General features: G+C 39.7%; 1 protein-coding gene across 6 annotated transcripts in view; it reads right to left on the bottom strand.

Moving 5' to 3' along the window:
• Window positions 1-24850, bottom strand: part of KLHL32 (kelch like family member 32) — a 181808-nt gene that overhangs the window by 45184 nt on the left and 111774 nt on the right. For 3 of the 6 annotated variants that reach the window (XM_031680209.2, XM_031680210.2, XM_031680211.2), the window contains one exon: window positions 6257-6472. The exons of 2 other annotated variants lie outside the window; for them this stretch is intronic. In XM_031680209.2, coding sequence (XP_031536069.1) covers window positions 6257-6472 — 216 coding nt within the window. The remainder of the gene's footprint in view (window positions 1-6256; window positions 6473-24850) is intronic. One more of the 6 variants, XM_031680212.2, reaches the window with a different exon arrangement.

Genomic DNA, 24850 nt, shown 5'->3' with positions numbered 1-24850 from the left:
AAAAAGAAGGAAGGGAAAATGAAAACGATTAACTCATGGGAACAGCAACACATGAACACAAGCTAGGTCTCCTGTAATTTCTGACAACCACTGCCCCTCACAGCTACTTGACGACGCACAGCCCTACCACTGAGGATTAGCTGGAGCAAAGTCCCTCTGAAATGCACGTGTCATGTGCCTCGCAAAGGCACGCAGCCCAGACAAACAGCAGCAGGGCCACTAGTCAAACTCCTCAGGGATCCGTCCTCACAGAGGAATCAGCCGCATGCAGATCAGGACAAATGACTAAATACACACACCCGCGCTTTGAGCACCAAGCCCTGGAACAGCAGAACTGCTCAGTGTCCAGCTGGGGCGCTCCGCGGAGCAAACATCCTCTGGGCACAGTACTACTTGGGATGCGAAAGAACCACTATTTATTCTCTTCACTAACAGCTAGTAAAAACGAAATGGAGATATCCTCACCATATTTGTAAAAAACAAAACAAAACAAAACAAAACCGTAGGTAACTGGGAGGGAATGCCAGAAGTTTCAAAAAGAAAACTGAGAAATGGTACACATTTAATCAGTTTCAGAAATGGTAAGTAAAACAATAAAACAATCATGAAGGTACCTGGAAAGTATCTCTCTGAAAAAAATAGTAACCATACATGCATACATGAAATTGAATTGAGGAAGAGTGGGAATATGATGAAAGATTGCAATTTTGTTTGGGGATGAGCATTCTCAGGCCACAGTATTTTATTCCATTTCCAGTTACCAAGGTCCTAGTGTTAAGAATGTGGACAGTACTTACAGAATTTTTTGACTAAATGGTTACCCACAGTCTGATTTCTTTGAGGCTTGGACTGTACCACAGAGACTGACAAAGGTTTGCAAAGCTGTTTAGAGGGTACGTACAATGAACAAGAGTTAACATCCAATAAAGCACTGAAGGAAAGGCAGAGAGACACTGGGTGATGTTGGAAATGTCCAAACAAAAGGATTTTGTTTTCCAATCCACCCATATCATTTCAACATGCCCAAAATTAGCAAAGAAATCACCACCCTGTTTCCCCCACTGGGAAGGAATGAGGCACGGTGGAGAAGCACAGCCAGTTTAAAGATCCACATCAGACTCTAAGATCTACGAAGGCAGGGCCACATCGGACCTTTCTACTGTCTACCGCCCAGAACCCATCACATGGCAGGCAGCAGTGGTACTCAACAGCACATGAGCCCACAAAGTAGGCACTCAATGGTTATTTGAAATGAATGAAAGAATGAATTAGGAACATGGAGTGAGAATTAGAGTTAGCAACATGACCCAGGCAGGAAGGCAGGCAGAGTGGGCCATTATCCTTCCAACCTGTGGGCACTAGATCAGAGAACAGGAATGGCCAAGCCCTTCCTAAGTTCTTTTAAGGTCACAGGATTAACTGGATGCACCTCTGTGTCCACCACTCCCAAGTATTTCTTCACTTCTATTATGAACTTAGATGCTGTGGACCAGAGTGGAAAAAGCCCAAGAATGAGAAGACATGAATTTGGTTTCTAGTTCTGTGACTTCGGTTTTCACATTCGTACCACAGGAGAGCACAGCAATGCAAAAGGCAGAAGCATTCTGGAAACCGTGATGTGATGTTCAAAGAGGAAGTATTATGATAGTATTGTTGGACACATAGACCTGTGCGACGTCCTTGCTTCTCGCTGGCCAGAGGTGCATCTGGGGCAGTTTATCATCTAAGAGATAAAAGACAAAAGCTCAGTACATCAGGAGTGCCCTCTATTTTCCAACCATTAAGGGATAGTAGCTTTTTGTTTGGCTCTACCTTCTGAGACTCCTTTGGAGGAAAACGATTAAATCAGACTCTCAGGTGTGTGGTTTGTGGAGGAGATGGAAGCCCAGGAGGAGCTTAAGGAGAAATCACAGCACCTGAGGTTGCTGACCACTCTAAACAATATGTGACTCACGTCCGTAGAGATACAAAGTGAATGTGTTATTGAATGTGTTATTAACAGTATGACTTACGAAAGCAAATTTCCAACAAAAACACAAGGAAGAATGCAGTTTTAAAAGGCTAAATTCATTTTGCATATATACCAATCTTCCTAGAATGAACACAGCCTTTATTATCCACTCAATACATTTTAATACGAAAACTCTACATTATTGTTTTTATTATTTATAGAGTGCAAGAGGACAACTTGGTAGCATTCAATGCAAACCCTACAGCACACCTGTGCCTTTGGGGATGTATAATCAAAGACAAGTTTAAACACGATTACACCCCAGCTCCAAACCAGGTGACGTGGTCCCTCTTTGCCAAACTAAAATGAGACATGTCTAGGATAAAGAAGTGTGATTTTGTCTGACATCTGTGATGTGACCACTGACTTGTTTGGTCTCATTATCCACTGAAGTCCAGGCAAAGTTAGGCTCAAAATACAAGGAGGAGCCCTTAACCCAAGGTTAATAAAGGAAGAAAACTGCTGACATATGTACCACCCTTATAAAGTAACAAGTCCTCTTGGCTAAAAGTAGGAAACAGTTAACAAATTAATAATTCAAGGTAAATAAAACTTCTCCACAATCAGAGATGATGCTAAACTCAATCTCTCTACTCCAATAATCGAATACTTTTATAAAGCTTTTCACTCCAGGATCTAGCTTCTAACACTATGCCTAGCACGTAACAGGTGCTCAAGAAATACTCATTTTATTTCTACAGAGAGCTGGGTTAATAGTTTAAAATCCGAAGGATCCTTCCCAACTGGGGTGAGGCCAGGGAGAGGGAAATGGAGTTAGCTAACCTGTACTCTGCCTTACAGTCCATGGTTTGGGGCATTCAGTAGGTGCTCAATAAACATTGATGGACAGACAGTCACACCTCCTCCATATGCTAGCAAATATAAGAACTTACACTACATTCAGGTTTTTCTATAAACTAGACTTGCATGGAAAGTAATGTCCCCCTCATTCTTGGAAAAGAGAATCTGAGGTAGGAAAGGCAGAGAATGCACTTTCCTGAAGGGGGAGAAAAAAAACAGAGTAGCCAGTGCTTCCTGTGAAAGGAAAATAGACCCCATATGTGGGAGTGGTGTGGGATCCTTTCATTATTTCACTCTGCTTTTTAGAGCAGGACCCCGGGGTCAGTAGTCTGAAACTACGCGCTGAATCTAACAGGAGAAATTTAACACAGCCCTGTTGAAACAGAGTTTCAGTTAGAGCTAAAGCTGGAAAGTAAAATAAAGCTGAAGAAGATGTGCCAGGTCATGGAGGCCAGGGACCTCGTGCCCCCTGTTTCCTCCTCAGCTGATTTGCTCATTTTTAGTCTCCTCTTTCTTTGAGCCCAAGAACCAATTTGGTGTCTTTCATCTGGAACCTGAGAAATTGCTGGCCTTGAACCATAAGACCAAATTGTTGAGCTGAATTCAACTGAATTTTTTATTAAGAAAAGATGTTTTGAGGGGACTTCTCAGTCCTAATGTATCAGCGTATACGGTGCAGTCTCTACATAACCTGCGAATATAAAGGGAAGTTAATGAACAGATCAAGTAGTTTCAGGCTATGGAAGGGTGAAAAAAATGTCTAAGGGGGATGAAGAAGACTTCTGTGAGAGAGGAGACTTGAGATCAAGTTTTAAAAGGTCATATGGGAAAAAAAAAAGGGCAGATACAAAGCAGTATCTTGGGGGATTTCTCAAGTCTCCAGATCCACAGAATGGTTATTACGGCCTGTAGCACATGTTAGCAGGAAAGGAACTGGAGAGGGGACAGCAGAAAAAAGAGTTTGCTCAGTGAGGATAACCTGAGGGTTCTTGTGACATGTCTTCAGAGCCAGACTGCATGAAATCTGGTGATTAATAAAAAATTGGCCTTTTGCCAAATAAAGCAAATATCCCAGATCACACTACAGGTAGAGTAGACAGTGGAAGAGCCACATGTATAGGGGTGTGTGTGTGTGTGTGTTTACTGGGCTCTCACGTGTTACCAGTTGCACAGATTAATCAAACAGCACTAGCCCTCCACCTGCTTTTCTATTACTTGTCCTACTCTGTGCCAATTTCTTTTTGCCTCCCCAACACCCCTTGCTTCACTGTTCTTCTTTAAGACGTGGGATAGGGATTTGTCAAAGTCAATGAGCACTTTATTACAGTGAGAATGTTTCGTAATGAACAATTCAGCAATTTAATGAGATTCTGTAGATCTGTCTCCAGCCTGTCCATCAAGTTTCACTTCTCTAAAGCACCCTGACACTAATCCTCTGGCATACCCAATCTTCACCCTGGGCTGAATATTAGATTCTTCCATGCTATATTGCATTACTAGTATAACCTCAGCAAAAATGATGAACTTAACTATACTTGAGGCAATATAACTGGACTGATTTGATTTTCCTCTACTGGGTTGAGTACGTGGGAATTACTTATTTACTAAGATAAAGCAAAAACAGTTTCTTATTGCCTGCTGAATGCCGAAATTGATAATATTTGTGAGTCTTTTAATTCTTTCTTGAGGACCAGGTATAAAAAATATCGCCTGCAGCAGAAAGCAGTTTCTGAAATTCTACATTATAATATTAGTAACCTTTAGAGATGCGATTATAACTCCTATGTGGATAGTATGGAATTTTTTGGATACTCACATCTGCACATTACCATATTGGTATCCATGGCGTTCAACCATGCCACAAAATGAGACAGAAGCCACAAGGATGGTCAGCTCAAACTTCAATTTGGTTAGAAATCATTAAATGCTGAATTCATTCTAAGTTTTTCTTTTTCCCTTCAAGAAGTAAAGAAAAACTTGGCAATTCACTACTCTGAATAGATCAGAGTAATTCTGATGATCTGTATTTTCTACAGATAAAATTCATACCAAAAACTCATCCTCACCAACACTTTTGACCTCTGCTGAACAAACATTATGAGAAAAACCTAAGAAGCAGAAAATAATTTATGGCTTGTATTTTTCACTTATATTTTCTTGTCAAGACAGTGTGACATACTGGAGAGATGAGGGCAAGTGTCGGCAAACTTGGATTTGAAGTCTGGCTCTGCTCTGTAACCCTGAGGCAAGACACTGAAGCCTCATTTTGATTGTCTGGAGGATGGAATGATAACAGCCATCCTTCAGACCTGGTGTGATGATAAATTAATAAGTTTGCAAAGAGCCTAGGTCTTGGAAGGCCCTCAGAACACTACAGCTCTCACTACCCTCACTGGTAGAAGCAGCCATGAAGAGGGAAGTTGCTGATTAAAATAAGATGAAGACAGAAACAATGGAAAAACGCATCAGGAAAATTAGCAATCAGTAGAATTAGATGCTGGATAATTTAACAGCTACCTACGACTCTGTTTTGGCCAGTATTTTCTGAATGTCATTTGATATGATACAGGGTACTCACTGCCTCATCAGCTAATAGATGATTTCGTATTTTCCCTTGTATTTTGTGTATAAATATTTTTCAAATGATCATGAAATCTCCAAGGTATGGCGCCCTAGAAGTAGCAAGACAGCTAGTCAGTGCTTCAGAGAGGAAGGCAGACAGCATAAGCAGCAGCAGGGGAAGATGGCCTCTGACTGTTTCCCAAAGACGCCATGTGGATTGTTCAGGGACAGTCACTGGGGACAAGCAGAAATGGATTTAAATTGAATAATCAACATGAAAACACAAAACATCCTCCTGTCCCCAGACAAAGGATACTTGAAAAGAATGCCATGTCAGGTGAAAAGACAGGGCTTAGGAAAACAGCAATGAATGTAGAATGAACCAAGGAGGAGATATTTCCACTGCAGAACAAGAAGAGCTTCATCTCATTTAAGGCCCCAGCTGCTTTCTATTGCAACAAAGAAATGTTTCTGAATTGTTTACAGGAAAGCCCAGAATTTATTCTAATTCCATTGGTCTTAAATATGCATAAACATCGCTTTATAATCCATTCTTCTCACATTCAGTTTAAGAAACTATGTTTGTCAGGGGAATAAAAACCCTTGACTCTGATGTAATTACCTTAGGTCCTGGGAAGCCATGATGAGGGTCTGAGGAATCTCACCTGTGATTCCCCGAGTTAAGCTGAGAGGCCCGAGGTCTGTGAGCCTCAAGGGCTGGTGTTTTCCAATTACTTGCCCATCAAAGAGCATGACTTCTAAGACTTTGACTCCAATGTGGACCAAACCAAACAAAATCGTTGTCATTGCTCCTCCATCCTTTCATTTTTCATCATTCCATGCCTTCGCGCCAACAGAGGACCCCACGCAGAGCGCCCTTACCTGCCAGATCTGCTCTTCACTCAAGGAGGTCAGGCGGTCGCTCTTCAGGACCTCCTGAAGCAGACAATAAGGGAGCGTTAGAATGTCTTCCGGGCGACTCTTCAGGAGTTCAGAGAGATGTTTCACTAAGAAATCGATCACTGCCTTCTCCAACAAAGTGAGGTTAAAGAGGTCAGCAAGTCTGTACAGATCCAAGTAATTAAAGCTATTTAATTCCTGGGTGCCAAAAAAAAAAAATAAAAATGGGGAAAAAAGATCTCTTAGAAATCAATCCAAGAAAGAGCAAGCAAGAAATTCAGATTGACTCCCTCAAGTTTGCATGACAGGAGTGGGAGAACGGGAACTGCTCTCCACTGATAACGTGAAAACCAGCAGCAATAAAATCCTCCATTATAAGGCTCTGAGCAGAGAAATGTTTTAGAATTTAACATTTTTCCTTACTTTGCCCCTCTTAAAATCCATATACTTAAAGACATCTTGATAAAGGGATTGAAGGGGGGTTTAGGTTTCACTGGCTGAAATGTTACTTCGCAACTATTTAGAAACATACCAGTGAAAACAATTTCTCTACCTTTACCGTGTTTTATAGCTCTCAGGTGATACGTTTTTTCTACTAAAGATAATGTGAAGGCAGGCAGAGTAGGAGCCATGATTAGATGACACAGACCATATGAAAGTAAATTGACCCTACTCTTCCAAAACTTCAAATTGAGTACAACTTTGAGTAAAAATAACCTATTCTGAATTAATAAGCTAAAACACAGATTTTTACATGTTTACTCTCAGGAAATGAAGAAATCTCAGAGAAAAGATTCCTATCCTGAATAATTCTATATGGTATCCACCTGAGACGAACAATTTATAACTGTTCTTTACTCTTCGTTAGCCTCAAACATTCAGACAATCAATGACAATTTTTTTAAAGTTTCTATAGCAATGCTTCATTGTGGGGGATTTTACTTGTCTCTGTAAGTTCTCAGACTGCATAGCCAGGGCCCTAAAATATAATATCCCCAGAGAGCCAGGATACCGGTGAAACTTCACCTTCTAACTTTGCAAGAACCATAGTGGCCTTGCAGGTTTGTTGATAGAAAACTTACCGATTTCTAGTAGCTTGAGAGTGGGCTGTGTCCTACTTTCCCCCTTCTTTTCAACTTGTAATTATTATTATGTGAACAATATTTTCCATTAACTTAAGGCATGCAGAATACCATCAGGTAGCTATTTTACTTCATTCATCTGTTTAAGTATTTCCAACATCCTTATCCCCTTTTTTCCAGTAATCTAATAGTATTAAGAACTCTTTCTAAAATATATATATTCTATTTTAATGTATGTTTCTATAATATTTGAAGGTTTATAGGAATCTGTTCTAAATCTGCACTGTCCAACATGACAGCCACTAGCCACACGTGGCTATTTGGCATTTGAAATGTGTCTAGCGTAGTTTGAGATGGGCTATAAGTGTTCAATATATACCAAAAGCCAGGAGTGAAAAAAACAAAATATTAAATGTCTCATTAATCATTTTTATACTGATTATCTGTTGAAAGGGTATTGTTCTGGATATAGTGAATTACACATATTGTTATAATTAATTTCACCTGTTTCTTTTTTGTTTTTAATGCAGTTACTAGAAAATTCAAAATCAACCTATGTGGCTTCCATTATGACTCTATTGTACCATGCTGTTCTAAATAATGAAATGTGTGATGAAGAAAGTGTAAGAACAGAGCTCAGAGTAACAGCTGCATCATCACCACCACTGCCTGATTCAATCGTGTTTTACTTTAGATTCTATTTCTTTTGGTGGGAGCTGACACTCTAATTATATTCCTAACAGGAGTCAAGCTAGATGACTTCAGGAATCAGCCATAAGATCCTGGCTCTTAATAGCTCAATTTGCCCACACAACTGAAAAGGAATAAATGCTTATCTTGAAAATGAAGTTTACCACAGTTAACCACTAAAATCCATCACAACTCAAACATCTAAGGGTCGACTCACAGCCATTCAATAAAAATATCCCCGGCTTCCCGTTCAGCAGATTTAATCAAAGCAATACCAAGCATTTTGATTTCAGCACCAATTTTTTTCAAGAAATGTTTAAACTTACTCTCCAAATCCTACTTTTTTAGAATTGGTAAGTTCTACTGTGGGAGGAAAGAAGGTGTAACCTTTGCACATGGAACTTCCACAGCGAACTTTAGGGCCATCTCTTTGGGATAAATAAGTTATTTCTGGTCGGTACCTCTATGAAGCAGGTCTAACTGCTTCAGGGCGCTAGATGCAATTTCAACGTCCGTCCCAGTAACTTACACCAGAGTCCCCTAGAAGCGTGACAGGGATAGGGGTGCGGTGTCAGTGCTCTGCAGGTACTCCAGGCGCACGCCCCGCCTCTGCCCAAGGTCCCAGGGCAGCGCCCAGCGGCACCGCACAGAAAGATGAGCATGCGCAGAGGCGGAAACAGCCGAGCTCTGCTGAATAAAAGGCAGACGGGCACTGCTCAGGTACAGCGGATTTTTGTTTTGTTCTGTTTTGTTTTGCACTTTTTCTGCCAAAAAGGTATACATGACAGTGAGTTCGGGACTGGATTTTATAGCCGCAATCAAATATTCTTCATTAAATATCTTTATATAGAAATAGTGGGTTTCTTCCAATTAAAAGCCTGCAACTTAAAAGCAGGCCAATTCAAAACTACAGAGAACCAGAGAATTAATTTTATTTCATACAGGATTTTTTAAAAAGTGTGCTTCTTTTCTGCTGTGTTTCTTCTGAATGTAATTATTTAATGCCTGCTTCCACAGTCTCAAAATGTTTTTGTTTCCTAGGGGTATAATTTTATGTAACCCCCAAATCCAATCTAACAAGGCATTTCTTATTAGTGGAGAAGTAAGAAGGTTAAATGGGCACGTGTCAATGGCTACCTTAACAGCTAAGGGGAACTGAACTGGCACATATTTGTGTACAAGAGAAACAGCAGTTAAATGTCTGCTTCCTACTTTTATTTTTTCATTTCTCCTCTCTTCTGCTTAAAAAATATAATTTCCCCAAATCTCCAGTGCTTTCTGTATGTGTCAAAGGTTTCCATTCCCCTTGCCATGCATACTTAGCACCTCAGTAGTTACATTGTGTAAAGTGAGGGGTTGAAGGGAAAAAAGAAAACCTTCATTGAGGTCTTGATACCACAATATACATTCTTCCTACTGGGGCCTACAGGCTTCTGTGAGTCTTTAGCAGAATTATCACTTCTTGTCATTTTGGCTAAGACTGTGTTCAAGCAAAATAATCACCAGTAATGGTGCTTTTAACGAGCCCCATGAATGTGATGGGGGGAGGTGGGAGGCAACGGTTAAATTGCAGTAAATGCCATCTGTAATACTCTGCGTGGAAAAAAAAAATCACTGTGATGGAAATAGTGCCATTATGTTTCTGGTTATAAAAAGTAGTAAATGTTTATTTCATAAAATTCAGGAAGTACAAAGTATGGAAAAGAAAACAAAAATCGTATTTCATTATGCAGAGATAATCACTATTAATGTTTTTGTATATATTTCTAGACTTTTTTTGAAAGAGGTCTTTTATATATCAAAGAAAGAAAGAATAAGTGTATTCAGGAATAGGACAAACCATCAGCAGCCGTGGGCACTTGGAAGCAACCCAGGCTGGTGGAGAAGAGCAAAGGCCACACAGAAGCAGGGAAACCTGGTTCAAATCCAGCACTACTACTTACTGTTGGCTACGACCTTGGGTCAGTCACTGAACCTCTGTCATTCCTCATTTACAAAATAGAGAGTTCACCCAGTTTATAGGCTTGTCATGGAGATAATGAATGAAGAGCACTTACCACACAGCTCGGCACATGGAAAGCAGACAGTAGATTTGGCAGGCGAGGAACAATAAAGTATATTTGAACATTCTTGCTTGGCATCCATAAACCCTGATTCATCACTGATGCAAGAAGGTCAAAAGGAAGAATGCGGTCCCTTTAGATATTAAATTCTTAAATAAGCTGCACCATTAAGTCAGGGAAAAGGAGGAGAGCCAAAGCGAAAACCATACAGCTGAGTTACAAACTGATTACATGGTAATGCCTCCCACATCTATATTACTAGCCCAAACCTCTCTCCTAAGCTCTGAATTCATTTTCCCAAATGCCGATAAGAGGACATCTTCTCTTGGATAGTCCACTGCCATACTGAACTCAACATGCCCATATTGAACTTACTTTTTGCAAACTTGCAACTTCTCCTATATTCCTTCTTAGACAATGACCACATCGTGTCCCCATAGCAAGGTCCCAAAAGGTGGCCCATACTTTTCCCTTATAGCCAATCCATCACCAGGTCCTGTTTGCTCATCCTCCTTAGCATTTCTTGTTCCATTCATCATCTCCTATCCAGACTTCCTGCAACAGAGTCGTGAATTACAATCCTGCCTCCAGCATCAAACTCTCAATCCTTTCTTTTCACAAGAATCTGTCCATATTGATCATCTATTTAAAACGCATTAATAGGTAACCATTTGCTGAATGGAACAAGTCCAAACTCAGTAACAATGCATAGTCCTCCATGACCTGGAACCCAATGACCTTTTTACCCACAGTGTAACAGTCCTACCCATCCTTGCTTGGCTTCTACCATTTCAATGACCTACATATTCACAGCATGTGCGAGGACCACACCAGGCATTCACGAGACAATAATAAGGCAAAACAGGCAGGTCCCAGGCCTCATGGAGTGTGTAGTCTATTGGAAGAGTGAGCCCTTAATTTAAAAAATCAAAAATAAATGGAAAATTATAACTGAAGTAAAGACTACAAAGGGTAGAATATATGGCTAATGAGTGATTTGTCCTGGAGTGGAAAGTTAGGAAAGGCTTCCCAGAGAAGCCACGTGGAGATGATAACTAAAGAAGAACAGATGTTAACTTGGCAAAGGGTCGGGAGGGGATGCACATTAACTATATTTTCTTGTTTTTGTACTTTGATGCTCTGCCATCTGGGGTCTCACTAACTGGTTAGAGACTGTCCCTCCCAGGGCTAGCCAATTTTTAGAGGTAGCAAAACTCACCCAGGAATGCACCTTTCATATGCAAACTAACCAATCAAGAGCCCCAAATGCCAACGACCTCTAGCTGGCTCCTACACTCCAGGTGTCAATATTCCTGTGCCCTAATCATCCCCGGCCCAAGTACTGGACAACTACAAACAGCCTATATACCCCAAAGCCTGTTTAACTATTCAAACTAGCCAGTCATAAGCCTACTTACGCTGCTTTGTCTTGCCTTTCCTGTGGAAACCACAAATGAGGCTCTTGACCCCTATTTCCCCTCACTCCTTCTACCTCCAGCCCACCCTGCTGCTTCCCCCGTGGCCCTGCATGCTATGCTATGCTGCCTCCTCTTGGGAGCTGTGAGGAACAAAGTGTATTTTCAACGGCAGTGGTCTCCTATCTGTTGGCTTCACCATACCTGAATAAATAAAACCTACATTTTAAAACAAGAAGGTGATGGGATTGAGGCAGACTATTCCAGAGGAAGCAGCATTTGCAAAATTCCCCTGGATGAGGAATCGTGTTTCCATTGTCCCACCTGACTATCCTCCCTGAACTGGCATGTCCCCCCTCCTCTCCATGCCACCCTCCATCACATTTCTCCATTTTATCTGTACTCATCACTGTCTGTAATTATTGTCTGCAGTTATTTGCCTACTTATTCATGATGTGCTTGGCCCCTGCCCCCAGCCCTCACTAAGTAAGTTCTGTAGGAGAAAGGACCTGTGTTCTATTCACCGCTATATCCCTAATGCCCCAAACAGTGCCAGGCCCATGGTAGAGGCTCAAGCCTCTGAATGAATGAACTTATTTTACCTTTTTGGCTTCCCTTGTTCAAGTCAGATCGACCACTTCCTCCTTTGGGCCTCCACTCTGTCCTCTGCAGATTTCTAGCAAAGTACTTGTCCCTATAAATAAATGCTCTCTGATTAGAGATCTGTCTACTAAATCTAAGGTCCTTAGTCCCAAGGATTATATTGTATCTCTGGAATCTATCAGGGCGCAGATGCACAATGCACAGGAGTTGAATACAAGAATGTCCATGAGCTTCTTCTATTTATTCACAGCTGAGCAAAAACAGAATAGGCCATGCCTCTCCAACATGTCTACCCAATTCTGAATATCGTCCAGGGTGGGCCATTTTCATACCTCATTGGTCTCCCTCATCTTTCCTTTCTCTTTCTGTTCTTCCTATGCATACACACAAGGCAAAGCCAGCGGCCAGCTTTCCAAATAGGAAAACTTAATAATGACTAGAGTTCAGTGTTAACGGACAAGTGCAATATAACTGCTCTGCTGTGAAAAATTTTTTTTTCAAATATTTTAATCCACCCAGAATTTCCTTCTCAGCCCAAGAGAATTATTTTCTCTATTAACTGGCTATTCAGATCAAAATACCTTTTCAAATGATACTTTGTTCTAATTGTGAGATTGTCTCCCTTCTCTTACATTCTGTGACTTAGAAATCCAAGCAGTCAGGTAGAAGGCATTGGTTTTGAATTGAAATCATAGCTCAGCAACAAGAAACTCTCTTGAGTAAAAGAAAAATCTTGTTCTTTTTTTTCCCTAAAAAGGTTTCATTTCTGTCACACTGCTTCTCACTTGAAATTTATTTTCTATTCAGAATTATGGTGCCTACATTGTTGTTCTTTGGGGAATCTTTTAAAACAGTATTTATTTTCCTTTGGTTTAGGGCGATTTGGCTTCTCTCTTCTATTTGTTTCTTATAGTGTGAATGACAAGTTAAATAACAGAAGAAGAGCCATAAAATGTGTCCCAAATACTATACTAGCTATGGAATAAACACTGGTTTTCCAAGTGCAATAATTTTTAAACTTTCTATATTCCTCAAATTCGTCTTTTGGCGTAATCTATTCCCCTAATTAATTAAAATGGCTATTTCCCAGATTAACTACTCAATATGGTCAGGGAAAAAAAAAGCATGAGAAAGACAAATACTATCTTATTTTGTAATTACATTTGTGGGGCAAAATTATCAGGTGGTGAGGACATGAGCGGGAGGAAGTAGGGCAGTTGTGGGGCTGTGGAGAAACCCTGTGGCTCTTTTAATGCTCTTCCCAAACCAGGAGAGGCAGCACAGAGCAGAGGTAATGGATGTCTCCTGGCAGGGGTCTCACCTGTAGCAGAGTGTTTGGCCACTGTAGTAGCAGGTGTCCCTCAACATGTCAATTAAGCAAGTCCTAACAATTAGTGATGAAAGTTCATACAAGATTTTCTTTATCTTGTAAGTTAGAGAAGATTTAAGTCTATCCCTGAACTAATGTCATCCAGACTCCCTTGCATTCTAATATACTTTCTTGAATGGGAGAAAAATGTGTAGCCTTATAGCTGAGGTCCTGAGGTCTGCACCTCCACTGCACATAACCCAGAGCCTAGCTCACGTATGCCACAGCCTAGAGCTGTGTGTTGATGCACACCACCAGCGAGACACACTGAGATTTCCAATACACAGTCTATCTCTGTGTCAGTCTCACCCACGTGTCCCCTGGTCTGACTGTCCGTAACCCCTTGCCCATCTAGCACTGCAGCTTAACCATAGCCCCAGCACAGGAATTGTACACTACACAGGAAATATTTGCCCTCTTATGATAGCATCTACAGTAGACTTTCCCCAATATCTGCCCCACAAATACCTTTCCTCAACTCTAGGAATCCTTATTAAACTGATTGAGATTTAGAAATCTGATGACGATGCTGTGATTTAATACTAAGGATACCCATGCAAAACACGGCCTTCATTACACCTGTTCCTCTTGTTGCCTCATGTAGTTCTGAGAACATTACTGACTTGTGAAACAAAGATAAGCATCAACAACCGGTTCTACCAGTACGGAAAACTATGACTTGTGTTCAAGATAACAAACAACTTCTCTCATGGTCAAAACAAAAGTAATGCCATTTTGATTTCCTGAACTTTTCCCCCTCTAAGATGACCAGATTGAACAGGATTCCAGATTTTTCTAGGTAATAACACTCAACAGATGTGACTATTTTGACAAGCTGTGTTTCACCATTATAATGATAACCTTCTACTGCCAATTATTGATGCCCTCCACTTATCCCCCCTTCAAAAAGTCACCTCGGTTGCCACACGTCAATGCTTTACTATAGATACAAGCGGTCAGGAGATATAGTGATTTCCATGCCCCTCATGTAATAGCATGCATGGAACTTGAAGTTTGATGATAAGATGTTGGTATTACGTCACATTTTGGGGAGTCACTTTTGTTATGAAAGCCAAGAAATCTTTTTTTAAAAAACATTCCCAAATCAATTCCAAATAGCCTGATACAGCTACTCTGTATATAAAACCAGTATGATTTGATTTTTAGCAATGTTAACTAAAAGTGAAATAAAAGCATTGTATTAGCTGCTTATAGAGACCAAATATTGTAAGTCAGACATAGTAAATATGAAGCTCTTTGTCACTAAGTCCTAAAGCTCCCCACCTCAAGTCTCCTGTTGCATACCAAGGAACTTGTCACTAAGCTATTCATGCATATATCTTCCAATGAATAAAAACTTTCCTAATAAACTAGTAAAAAGTAGGTTTTACATGTTATAGTTTTTGTACCCAGTACAATGCCAATTACAATCCTTTATCACAGACTGTAATTTCAAAATGTTGGTTGGATTATGAATTTTAAAAAGCAACATGTTTTTTTAAAGTTTTGGGGTGTTTTGTTTTGTTTTGTTTTAGCACATCCATGACTTCAAATGGAGAGAGGAAATGACAGTTTGGTTATAGGTCTGATTTTAAAATCAGGCAAAATGAACAGATCGCTCACAATTAACTGAGAAAAGTGCTCTCAAATATTTGAGCTGAACTTAGGAAGTTCTGTCTTGATGCTGACTACACATCAGGGTTTTCATATAATTGGTAAACAAAGTGGAACACCCACTTGTGCCAGATTCATAAAGCCGGCTTCCACAGTGAATGTTGGGTCTTCTATCTTTTCACATGTTCATTTTTTTTCCTCCCCAGAATGTTGAAAAGGAACGTTACTTCTCTATGTATTTAGTGATAACCATAAATAAATAAATGTCTATGCTGTTTGCCAAAAGCATATCAAACATTATCGGTGTGGGGGAAGGGCAACAACCAAGATCAGATCCCACCTCCTAAGAAAGCTGGACCACTCCAGCTGGAAGGATTGTTCCCTCTTCTGACTTCTAATTTCAGGATCTATTTTAACCCTTTGCCAGTGGTTACATACCCTTCCCCCAAGGATTAAATATTCCAATATTCAAATATGGTAGCCATAAAAGGAGAGAGAAAAAACAGTTATTGCCTGAACTTTTCACAATCGTATGCTGTTTTCAGGCTACCATTCAATAGCGAGCGTATTGCCATTTTACTCTTTGTGACTCAGAACAATTTTAAGTTCAACTTGTGCATATTTATTTGAGTTTATAATTTTATATTTTCCTTGTCTCTTTCACTCAGTTGTAAGTTGTAGGGACAAGGAACCGATTGCACCTTTAGTTCAGAGTTGTAGGAAAAGCACGTGATTTGAAACTGACACCTAGGGATAACCTCAGCAAGGGATTAACATCTCTGAGTCTAATTTTCTCACCTAAAAAGTGGGGAAGGTGATCTGCAGTAAGAATGTTCAAAAACACATGCAAAGTACCTTCCACAAGGTAGTTGCTCAACATTCAGTAGCTATCTTACCCTAATTATTCCCTTAAAAAAATACTATTAACAGTGCTTCAGCTATAGTTTTGCATATTCCACAAATTTTACTCACTGACAGGATGAAGAGAAGAAAACACTGAAGGTCTAATATGGATTTTGTTTTTCTACAAACAACAGCAAAAATCATAGTTGTTGTATAAAATCATTCATTTCTTTTGTACTTAAAAAAGCACTTCACCAGAGAGAAAAGAGGAGAACAGACTGAGACATTATACTGGACCATCACCAAGTATGTTATTACTATAATATACTCTGGTTCCCATGCTCTATATTACACAGCAGAAAAGGCACACAGAGAAATCTAAGGATGGAAGAGCTGCATTTCTTTATGACCTTATTTGAAAGATAAACTCCTTGGGGAAATACAATTTATTCAGATTATCAAGACCCTGCTGTGCAAATCTACAGTCTGGGAGCATACTATGGAGATCAAAAAATATTTACTTTATTCTGTTGGGTATAAAAGCTTTTAATGAATGCATAATTAAGGCAAAAAAAAGTGTATACAGCTTTAGAGATTCCACTGCTGAGCCAAGCCATTAATATCCAAGGCACCATACCCAGTTGTGATTCCACCTGTTTCCTATTTGGATTACAACCTAGTTATAAATCAAGGTATTACGTGACTACACGACCTGGTGCTGCAAAAAAGGACTGCACTCCAGGACTAGAGAAAGCAACATAAAGGGCTTTGTTGTGAAGGGCTGGCCCTTTGGAACATGTTGAAACAAACAAATAAAAAACAAAACCCAAAGCCTTGGGATGAATCACGCAGGAAAAAAGTCATCATGCATATCATGTACGTAAAGGGAACTGTGAGTTTTCTCCACAATCTCTTAGACTTGATAGGATAAAGCCTATAGTTATAGAGGAAAAACTGAGCAATTCATTGACAATGCAGGCCAGATTACAATGTGATAAAATAATGTAAAACCAGACTTTTTATTTTTATAAATATAGAGAGAGATAGATATATTTGTACACAAACATAAATATACCTGGACAACAGTATGCAACTATATGTTTATGTATTGATATAAATATGCATATGATACAATGTGATTAAACTAAAGCAAATATTAGCAGCAATTCAAAAAATACAAGAAAAAACCCCCAGCATGCTCTAATTCTTGGAGTCTTTGAAGGCCTATTTAAATATATTTGTGCTGTATAACAGAGGAATTCTACAATTAGGTTACTAGTACATTTTCATAATCAATTGTATGCATAATATCCAAGGCTCATGAATAATTTTATATTGTTCCTTGAGAAAGTCTGTAGTAAGCTGGAAATGCAGTAGGAAGGAAGCACAGAGACCCAGCATCACTGACGACTAGTAAGTCTGACCCCAGTCACCACGTGCGGCAAAATGCTACTGCAAAGTTTACTACAGCTGCCTCAGCACATCAGGCAGTTGCCACTGAATTATGCACTATATAGAGGGAATTAATGTACGCTTTTCTTTAATTGAAAATTGTCTATCTGGGCAGCTGTGGCTTTAAAATTGCAGTAATCGCAAACCTTTTTCAAGTGACAAGAGGTAGTATCAGGTTAAACATTTTTTTAAAGAATAGTAGAGACCAGAAGTGATTATGCTCTATCTCCTTACTTAGCTGTGCTACCCAAAGTCAGCATGCTGAAAATCAGCCCAGTTCTGCAGAATTTCAGTGATCTCTCAGTTACCCACAAAGTTATTAAATTTTGTCTTAATCTTTATTATAGATAAGAATGAAGATCGGGAAGTTTTTTTTTGTTTCAAATCTGCATTGTTTTGGCTATTTATATTTTGGATGCTATGAAAGATGTATACTATCAATAGTTTTTATATTTATATATATATATATTATATAAATATATTTTAAAATATGTTTGTAACTAGGATCAGTTTGAATTTCTCTTACCGTGATGACACTTTCAAGGTGGGTGTCAGTGACCTGGGCTGGTAAGCGATGTGAAGCGGGCTGGCAGCAGCATCTAAAGCAGTGGTGCTCAGACTGTAGCTCCCAGACCAGCGTCACCTGGGAACCTGTCAGGATGCGGATTCCTAGGCTCCTCCTCAGACCTCTCAGATCAGGAAATCTACGGGTGCTCAGCAGTCTGTTTTGACAAGCTATTTGAGTGACTCTGCACATGATCAAGTTTAAGAGCCATTGGTACAGAGTATGCCTTTGAGTGAAGACAGGAAAGATTCTCATCTGTATAAATATACTCTTGCATTACAACGAGTTAAATGACCCCAGTCCCTCATCCTGGCCTCTGAAGTGGGCAAGCATTATGCCGAATGTATGGGGGTGAGGCCAGGGTACGTGGGGCTGAGTCAATGACATGGATAAGCAGTCCTTTCCCAGGGCCTGAGCACACGTCCCTCAAAATGCAGCAAGGGAGAGGCTGGCAACCTGCTCTAAGGGATATTGATGGAGAGAGTGTGAGAAAGAGGGTAGGGGGAGACGTCTAGGAAGGAAAGAAAGTTGGAGGGAGGCGGGCATGTGGATCGCAGTCTCCTAGTAAGGAATAACTTACATTTTTCTTCTATTAAATAGGTGCACTGCGTTTATTTCCTCTAGTCAGGAGATACAGGACAGGACACCATGCAACTAGATGACAAAAAATTCCTATCATAGGAGCTCTCATAGCACATGTAGAAGGAACTTAAACATGCGTTTCTAAGCAACTATTAGGTACCAGAATGAGAAATAAAAGATTTTTCCAAATTTTTCCTTGAATTCTGTATATGAGGATGGGGCAAGATGTTTTATTTACGGGAAGGGTAGGGGAAAAAAATAAAACAAAACTTCCTATCTATGAAGCAACAATACCAAGTATTGTGTTGCTTTTTAAAACATCAGTTTTTACTATTTATTAAAGTGTAATTTCAATAAGATGTTTTCACTTCACTGAGGCAGGGAGAAAGCAATGGTTCATTTAATTATTCGTGAGTTTTTTCCCCTAAAACAATACATTCACCTCTACAAAAACAAAGAGCAGTGGCTCAGAGAAAAAAAATACCTTTTACAGAATGGTTATTATTTCTGAAATTTTCAGGAACAGACTTGTTCAATATGCTGTTGATCAGAAGTACGTAGTAAAGTTTGTGACATTTCCAGGAATGAAAGAAAGACAGGAGTGGCAGGAGTGGGGAGGAAGGTAACTGTGGGATCAAGTAAAGCATTCCAGTCCACTGGCTCCAGTTTCCTGGGCACCTACCACATGTAGGATACTGTGGTTGTTGTAGGATACTTTGCACTTACTGCCTCATGAACACTCCAATACCCCTAAGGGGTACATCGTATATAAGTCGCTATACCTATATTTTACAGATGAGGCATTTGGGCAAAGAAGTTAAGTAACTTGCCCGGGGTCGTGTAACTCTGGGACATGAATTCATATCACCTGGAGATAGATAAAGAATTCAACACAAACAATAGGTGTGATCAGCGTCCTGGAAGAGTGCCCATAATTAATGAAAAGGATGTAAACCTAACTTCAACTAGGTGGACTAATCAGGCAGCTCTGGAAGAGGAGGTAACATGTGGGCAAAGTACGTGAAGGTTAAGGAGGAACTGTATAAGGTGACAGAGCAAGGGAAGAATCATCCATGGACAAGGAGGCTTCATAAAAAAAGTTTAGGTACAGGGAAATGCATGAAGTTCACAATGACTGAAGCATAACATGTGGGTAGTAAATTGCTTTCAAAAAAGGCAAAGAGACAGGAAGTTTCATAATAAAAATGGGACCTGTGAGCCACACTAAGAGGAATGGACCTTATCCTGAAGGCGATGATGAACCACTGACTGAAGAATGATTTTAAGCAAGAGTGTGACACAGATTATTATTTTTTAAACCAATCAAATATAATTTATAAAGTTTTTTTAAAATCAATTTAAACAGGGTTTTGGAGGAGGGACTGGAGTAAGGCAGGAGTGGAGGCAGTTTCGTTGCTTTAGCAGGATGTTGTTCTAGCAGGACGTTTGCCTTAGTCCAGGAAATAAGTAATAAGGATTTGAATTAAGACAAGGGTAATAGAACTAGAGAGAATAAGAGAGATTTAAAAAGTTGAGGAGGTCCACACAAAACCCTGCACACAGGTGTTTATAGCGATGTAATCATAATTGCCTAAACATGGATGTAACCAAGATATCCTTCAGTAATTAATGGATAAATCAACTGCAGTACCTCTAGACAAAGGAATATTATTCAGTGCTATAAAGAAATGAGCTATCAAGCCATGAAAGGACTTAGAGGAAATTTAAATGCATATTACTAAGCAAAAGAAGCCAGTCTAAAAAGGCTACATACTGTATGAATCCAACTATAGTATGTTCTGGAAAAGGCAAAACTATGGACACAGTGAAGAAAGATTAGTAGTTGCCACAGGTTGGGGCAGGGGAAGGAGGAATGACTAGGTGGAGCACAGAGGACTTTGAGGGCAGTGAGACTACTCTGTGTGATACATGTCATTATACATTTGTCCAAACCTACAGAATGTAAAACACCAAGAGTGACTCCTCATGTAAACTGTGGACTTGGTGATAGTGATGTGTCAATGTAGGTTCATCAACTGTAACAAATGTACCACCCTGGTGAAGAATGTTGATGATGGGGGAAGAGCTACGCATATGTGGGCACAGGGCATATATGGGAAATCTCTGTATTTTCCTCTCAATTTTGTTGTGAAACTAAAACTGTTCTTCAAAAACAGTGTATGACTAAAAGAAGTTAAGGAGGTAGAATTGAAAGGTTTTGGTGACAGCAGATGAGCAGCACAGGGGGACGGAATATTTTAGGATGACTCCTGGGTTTCTGGCTTAGGTTAACACTCTGAAAGGTCATGTGCCTGTGGGATATCCAAGAGGAAATGCTGACGAGGCAGTAGGCCTAGAGATGATACAACATGCTATCCTCAGGTACAGTGAGAATAGGGAACATTAAGGAGACAAGAAAGAAAAAAGACAATGTTAGAAACCTAGCCTGTAACCAGGAGGTAGGGATCCAGCCTGTGTTATAGGGAAAGAAATTATTTTGTGGGCCAGAAAAATTGCTTAGATTTTACAGCAAAGTACTGATTAGCTTTAGACAACAGGCAAGAAGCAGAGTTGAGCTATTTCAGGAATGTCTAGGAAAAATAATCCAGACCTGAATGATGTTAGGGAGAGTGAAGAAAAAGAGAAGGCATATTTTAGAACTATTTAAGAGGCTAAACCAATAAAATTTAGTGGGATTCATGAAATCATGGAGCAGCATAAGATTACGCCAAGATTTCTGGTTTGGGTTACTACAAGTATGATGGTTTCTTAATAAAGAGGAGGAGGAGGAGGAACAGGTGTGTGAGACTGGCTGAAGGTGAATTTGAGATGCAATGTGGGATGCCAAGTGGTGATGCTGGCTGGGCACAGAGGTTCGGGAGCTCAGGAGAGGGGACTGCAACCGATCCACATGTGGATGAAGGAGAGTGGTGGTGAGCAGAAGGGAAGGGCACCCACGTGGCGCCACTGCACCCAGGGGATATTCACGGAGCTGATGGAAGAAGAGCTTTTAAAAGATCTGAAAAGAAGTCGGAGGAGAACAAGAAGAGAGTCTTGAGAAAACAGGTGGAGAAAAGACAGGAGCTACCAGTGTCGAAAGGTTGTAGAGTGGCCATGTGATGAGAGCATAAGCGGCCCACTGCCTTTGACAATTAGGAGGTGTTGGTGACCTATGCTGGAACCGCTTTTGAGGAGTAATGAAGGCAGAGGACTGAGTTCAATAGGATTGGAGAATGAATAGAGGGTGTGGAAGTGCAGACACAGGTCCCAGTTTGGTATGAGTGGAAGGAGCAGGTTGTGGTAATGAGAGAAGAAAAGTGTCTCCCATCTATTGATACTATAAATGAAAGGAAGGTGTCAGTGGAGAAGACACTGAAACCAGGGTAAACACAGGAGGGACCTGACAGAGTAAGGAGCAGAAAGGCGGTTTAGTCTTAAAAAGAAGGCAGGCAGTTAACTGTGGGCACAAATATTTGCAGGTGGAGGGTGGGTAGGAGGATGAATGTTTTAAATGAAAAATAGATTTTCTTTTAATGCCCGTAATTTCAAGTATTGATAATGGAATTAAGTAAGATTGATTTGGTTTGCTTTGTTTATTGATCCTTAACTGTGGCATTAATAAAACATTGGAAACATTATATTTTTGAGAAAAATAGGCTGAAAGTTATTTTAAAATTACCCACCGAACCACAGTTAGCTTGGAATAGAAATTACTAATATTAGAGAAGTCCTTCAAGACAATCTTTCTTCTCTTTAAAAACTCACCAACAAGGAAGACATAATGAACCCTAGATCATCCACACAGCAAATTCAAGTGCCAGGATGACTTTCGTGGCCAGCCAGCATATCTCTGGGCTGTCACTGACATCCTTTGGTGTGGGTTTTGGAAAGAAAAGCCAACATAATAGCATATGAAAAAAGTAATTGGGATCCTAAATGGCTATTAAAAGAGCTTATAATATATTTTAGAGCCAAATATTAATATTTGGCAAATACAATATTCTGGATCCACCATGCCAGACAGTAAGTACTCACGATTAGAACAAATAATTAGTAGTTGGCTATGGTTTAATAGGACTGATACATTTCTTCTCTTTCTGATCATTTGCACTGGATTTTTTAAAAAATCCAAAAGATTAAATCGTTTGTAATTTATTTTCCAAAATTCATACTTTCACTTTCTCCAAATACAAGGTACGAGCTCTAGTGAACTATGGAATAGCACACAGCTAGTGTATTTGATTAGGGGCATATTAAATATATATGTTGGTACAATCATTTGTCTTATCTAATGTGGAAAAAAAATAGCTCAGTGGTGGAGAAAAAAATGAGCATGAGTTACAACTTCTCAACCTTGAGGATAAATTATTCTATTCAGAACACCCACTATATATTATGTATTTAGGAGATACTGCTAATTTAATAATTAAAATTATAATAATACATTGTTTGGAAGAGATAACCTCCTATAAGTCATCATAGTATTAGTTTGTTAAAAATGATAATCTATTAAAATACTGTAAAATATGCAAGATATTCAAGGCTAAATGCAGCCCCAGCCCCATAGATAGTATCTTCAACATAAAAACATTATATTCAATGGATAAAACTAATGAAAGACTGACTTATTAACATATTTTCCTCCCACAATATAAAATTTCAGTATTTAAGCAGGAGAAAATTATTGAATGAATGCACCATTCATTTTCTCAATACATGCTTCTGTGGACTGCACTGTGTCCTTCTAAAACTCTTATGCTGGCGTTCTAAGCCCTAGTATGGCGGTATTTGGAGGTGGGCCTTTGGGAGGCAATTAGGTCATGAGGGTGGGGCCCTCATGACGGGATTAGTGTTCTCTTAAGAAGAGACACCAGAGAGCTTGCTACCCTCCTCTCTCTTCCATGTGAAAACACAGCCAGAAGGTGGCCATCTGCAAGCCAGGAAGAGAGCTCTCACCAGAGCCTGCCCAAGCTGGCACCCTGATTTTAGACTGTCAGCCTCCAGAACTGTGAGAAACAAATACCTGTTTAAATCATCCAGTCTGTGCTATTTGTTATGGTAGCCTGAGCTGACCGATACACACACGGGAGAGAGGGGGGAAGATATAAAGAGGTTTAAGTCATGACCCCTGCCTTCAAGAGTCCCACTATAAGCGGGGTGGGTAAGACACTTTCCAACCACATTAACCCACAAGGAAACTGAGGCAGAATTGGCACTCAGATATGTTCTGCTTCTGTGAAGCTATTTTAAGGATCCAGTGCCTCTCAGAGTTGAAAGAAGAAAAATATTTTCTAAGTAAAAGAACAGTAAAATCACCATTTATGCAAAAAAAAAAAAAAAGACCAGAATATCCAGAATCCCTCCTAACACCCTCATGAGAGAGTAACAGTCTTTAAACCTTTGTAGCTACACCGAAGAGAGAAAATGACTAATTCTCACAGTATCCCATTTAGTGTAAAACTAAATGAAGACAAGGGATGACTAATAAGCATCAGTCACAGAGGAAAGAGATTTAGGGCAGGAAGCCACTTCCTCCCTCCTGTTCCCTTTATGTTCTTGGCTTCTGAATGATTAATAGTAAGAATTTTGGCTTTGCTTTATGAGATGATCCAAATGTGCACACTGTAAATAGAACAACGCCTTCAATCTGGGGAAATGATCTTTTATGCTTATAAAAGCAGAAAACAAAACAAGTGGAAAAAATAAAGAACCCCCGCCACCACACACCCACCCACCCACCCACCTCTGTTTTCCTTTATGTGATAAAATGCTCTACCTAGAGCACTCCTATCCCTTTCCTCTCACATCTCGGCAGCGCGGCTCCTCTTTCAGGTCACGTCTTTCCCATAAAAGTGCTAAACTAATGCCGCTTAATGACAAATTAATGTCCATGAATAAAAAATACACCTCTAATAGCATAGAGTAATTTGCCATTACAATATCATCATTGGACATGCCCCTGGTTTAATACGATGTATTTAATTCATAACCTAATGAGTGATATATAAAAAGAGGGAGATGAACCCTGCAATTACATTTATGTGAGTCTGTCACCTTATTTGTAAAACCTTAGAGTCATTTACATTCAAATTAGAACAAATGAGTGATTTCACAAAGTACGGTGATAAATGACCACAGCAGCCCAAGACAAAACTGTATTTCCTGTGAACACATTCACAGTTTCCTATTATTTGTTAAAAATTACAATGCATATTGCCCAGTGTGGTGTGAATAATGACTTTTTTACTGATTAGGTCAGAAGACTAATATGTAGCAAAATAAATAATTTTTCTTTTCA

Source organism: Vicugna pacos, chromosome 8 (genome assembly GCF_048564905.1).
Source record: "Vicugna pacos chromosome 8, VicPac4, whole genome shotgun sequence".
Lineage (NCBI taxonomy): Eukaryota > Metazoa > Chordata > Mammalia > Artiodactyla > Camelidae > Vicugna > Vicugna pacos.
This window is presented reverse-complemented; position numbering and strand designations above follow the sequence as displayed.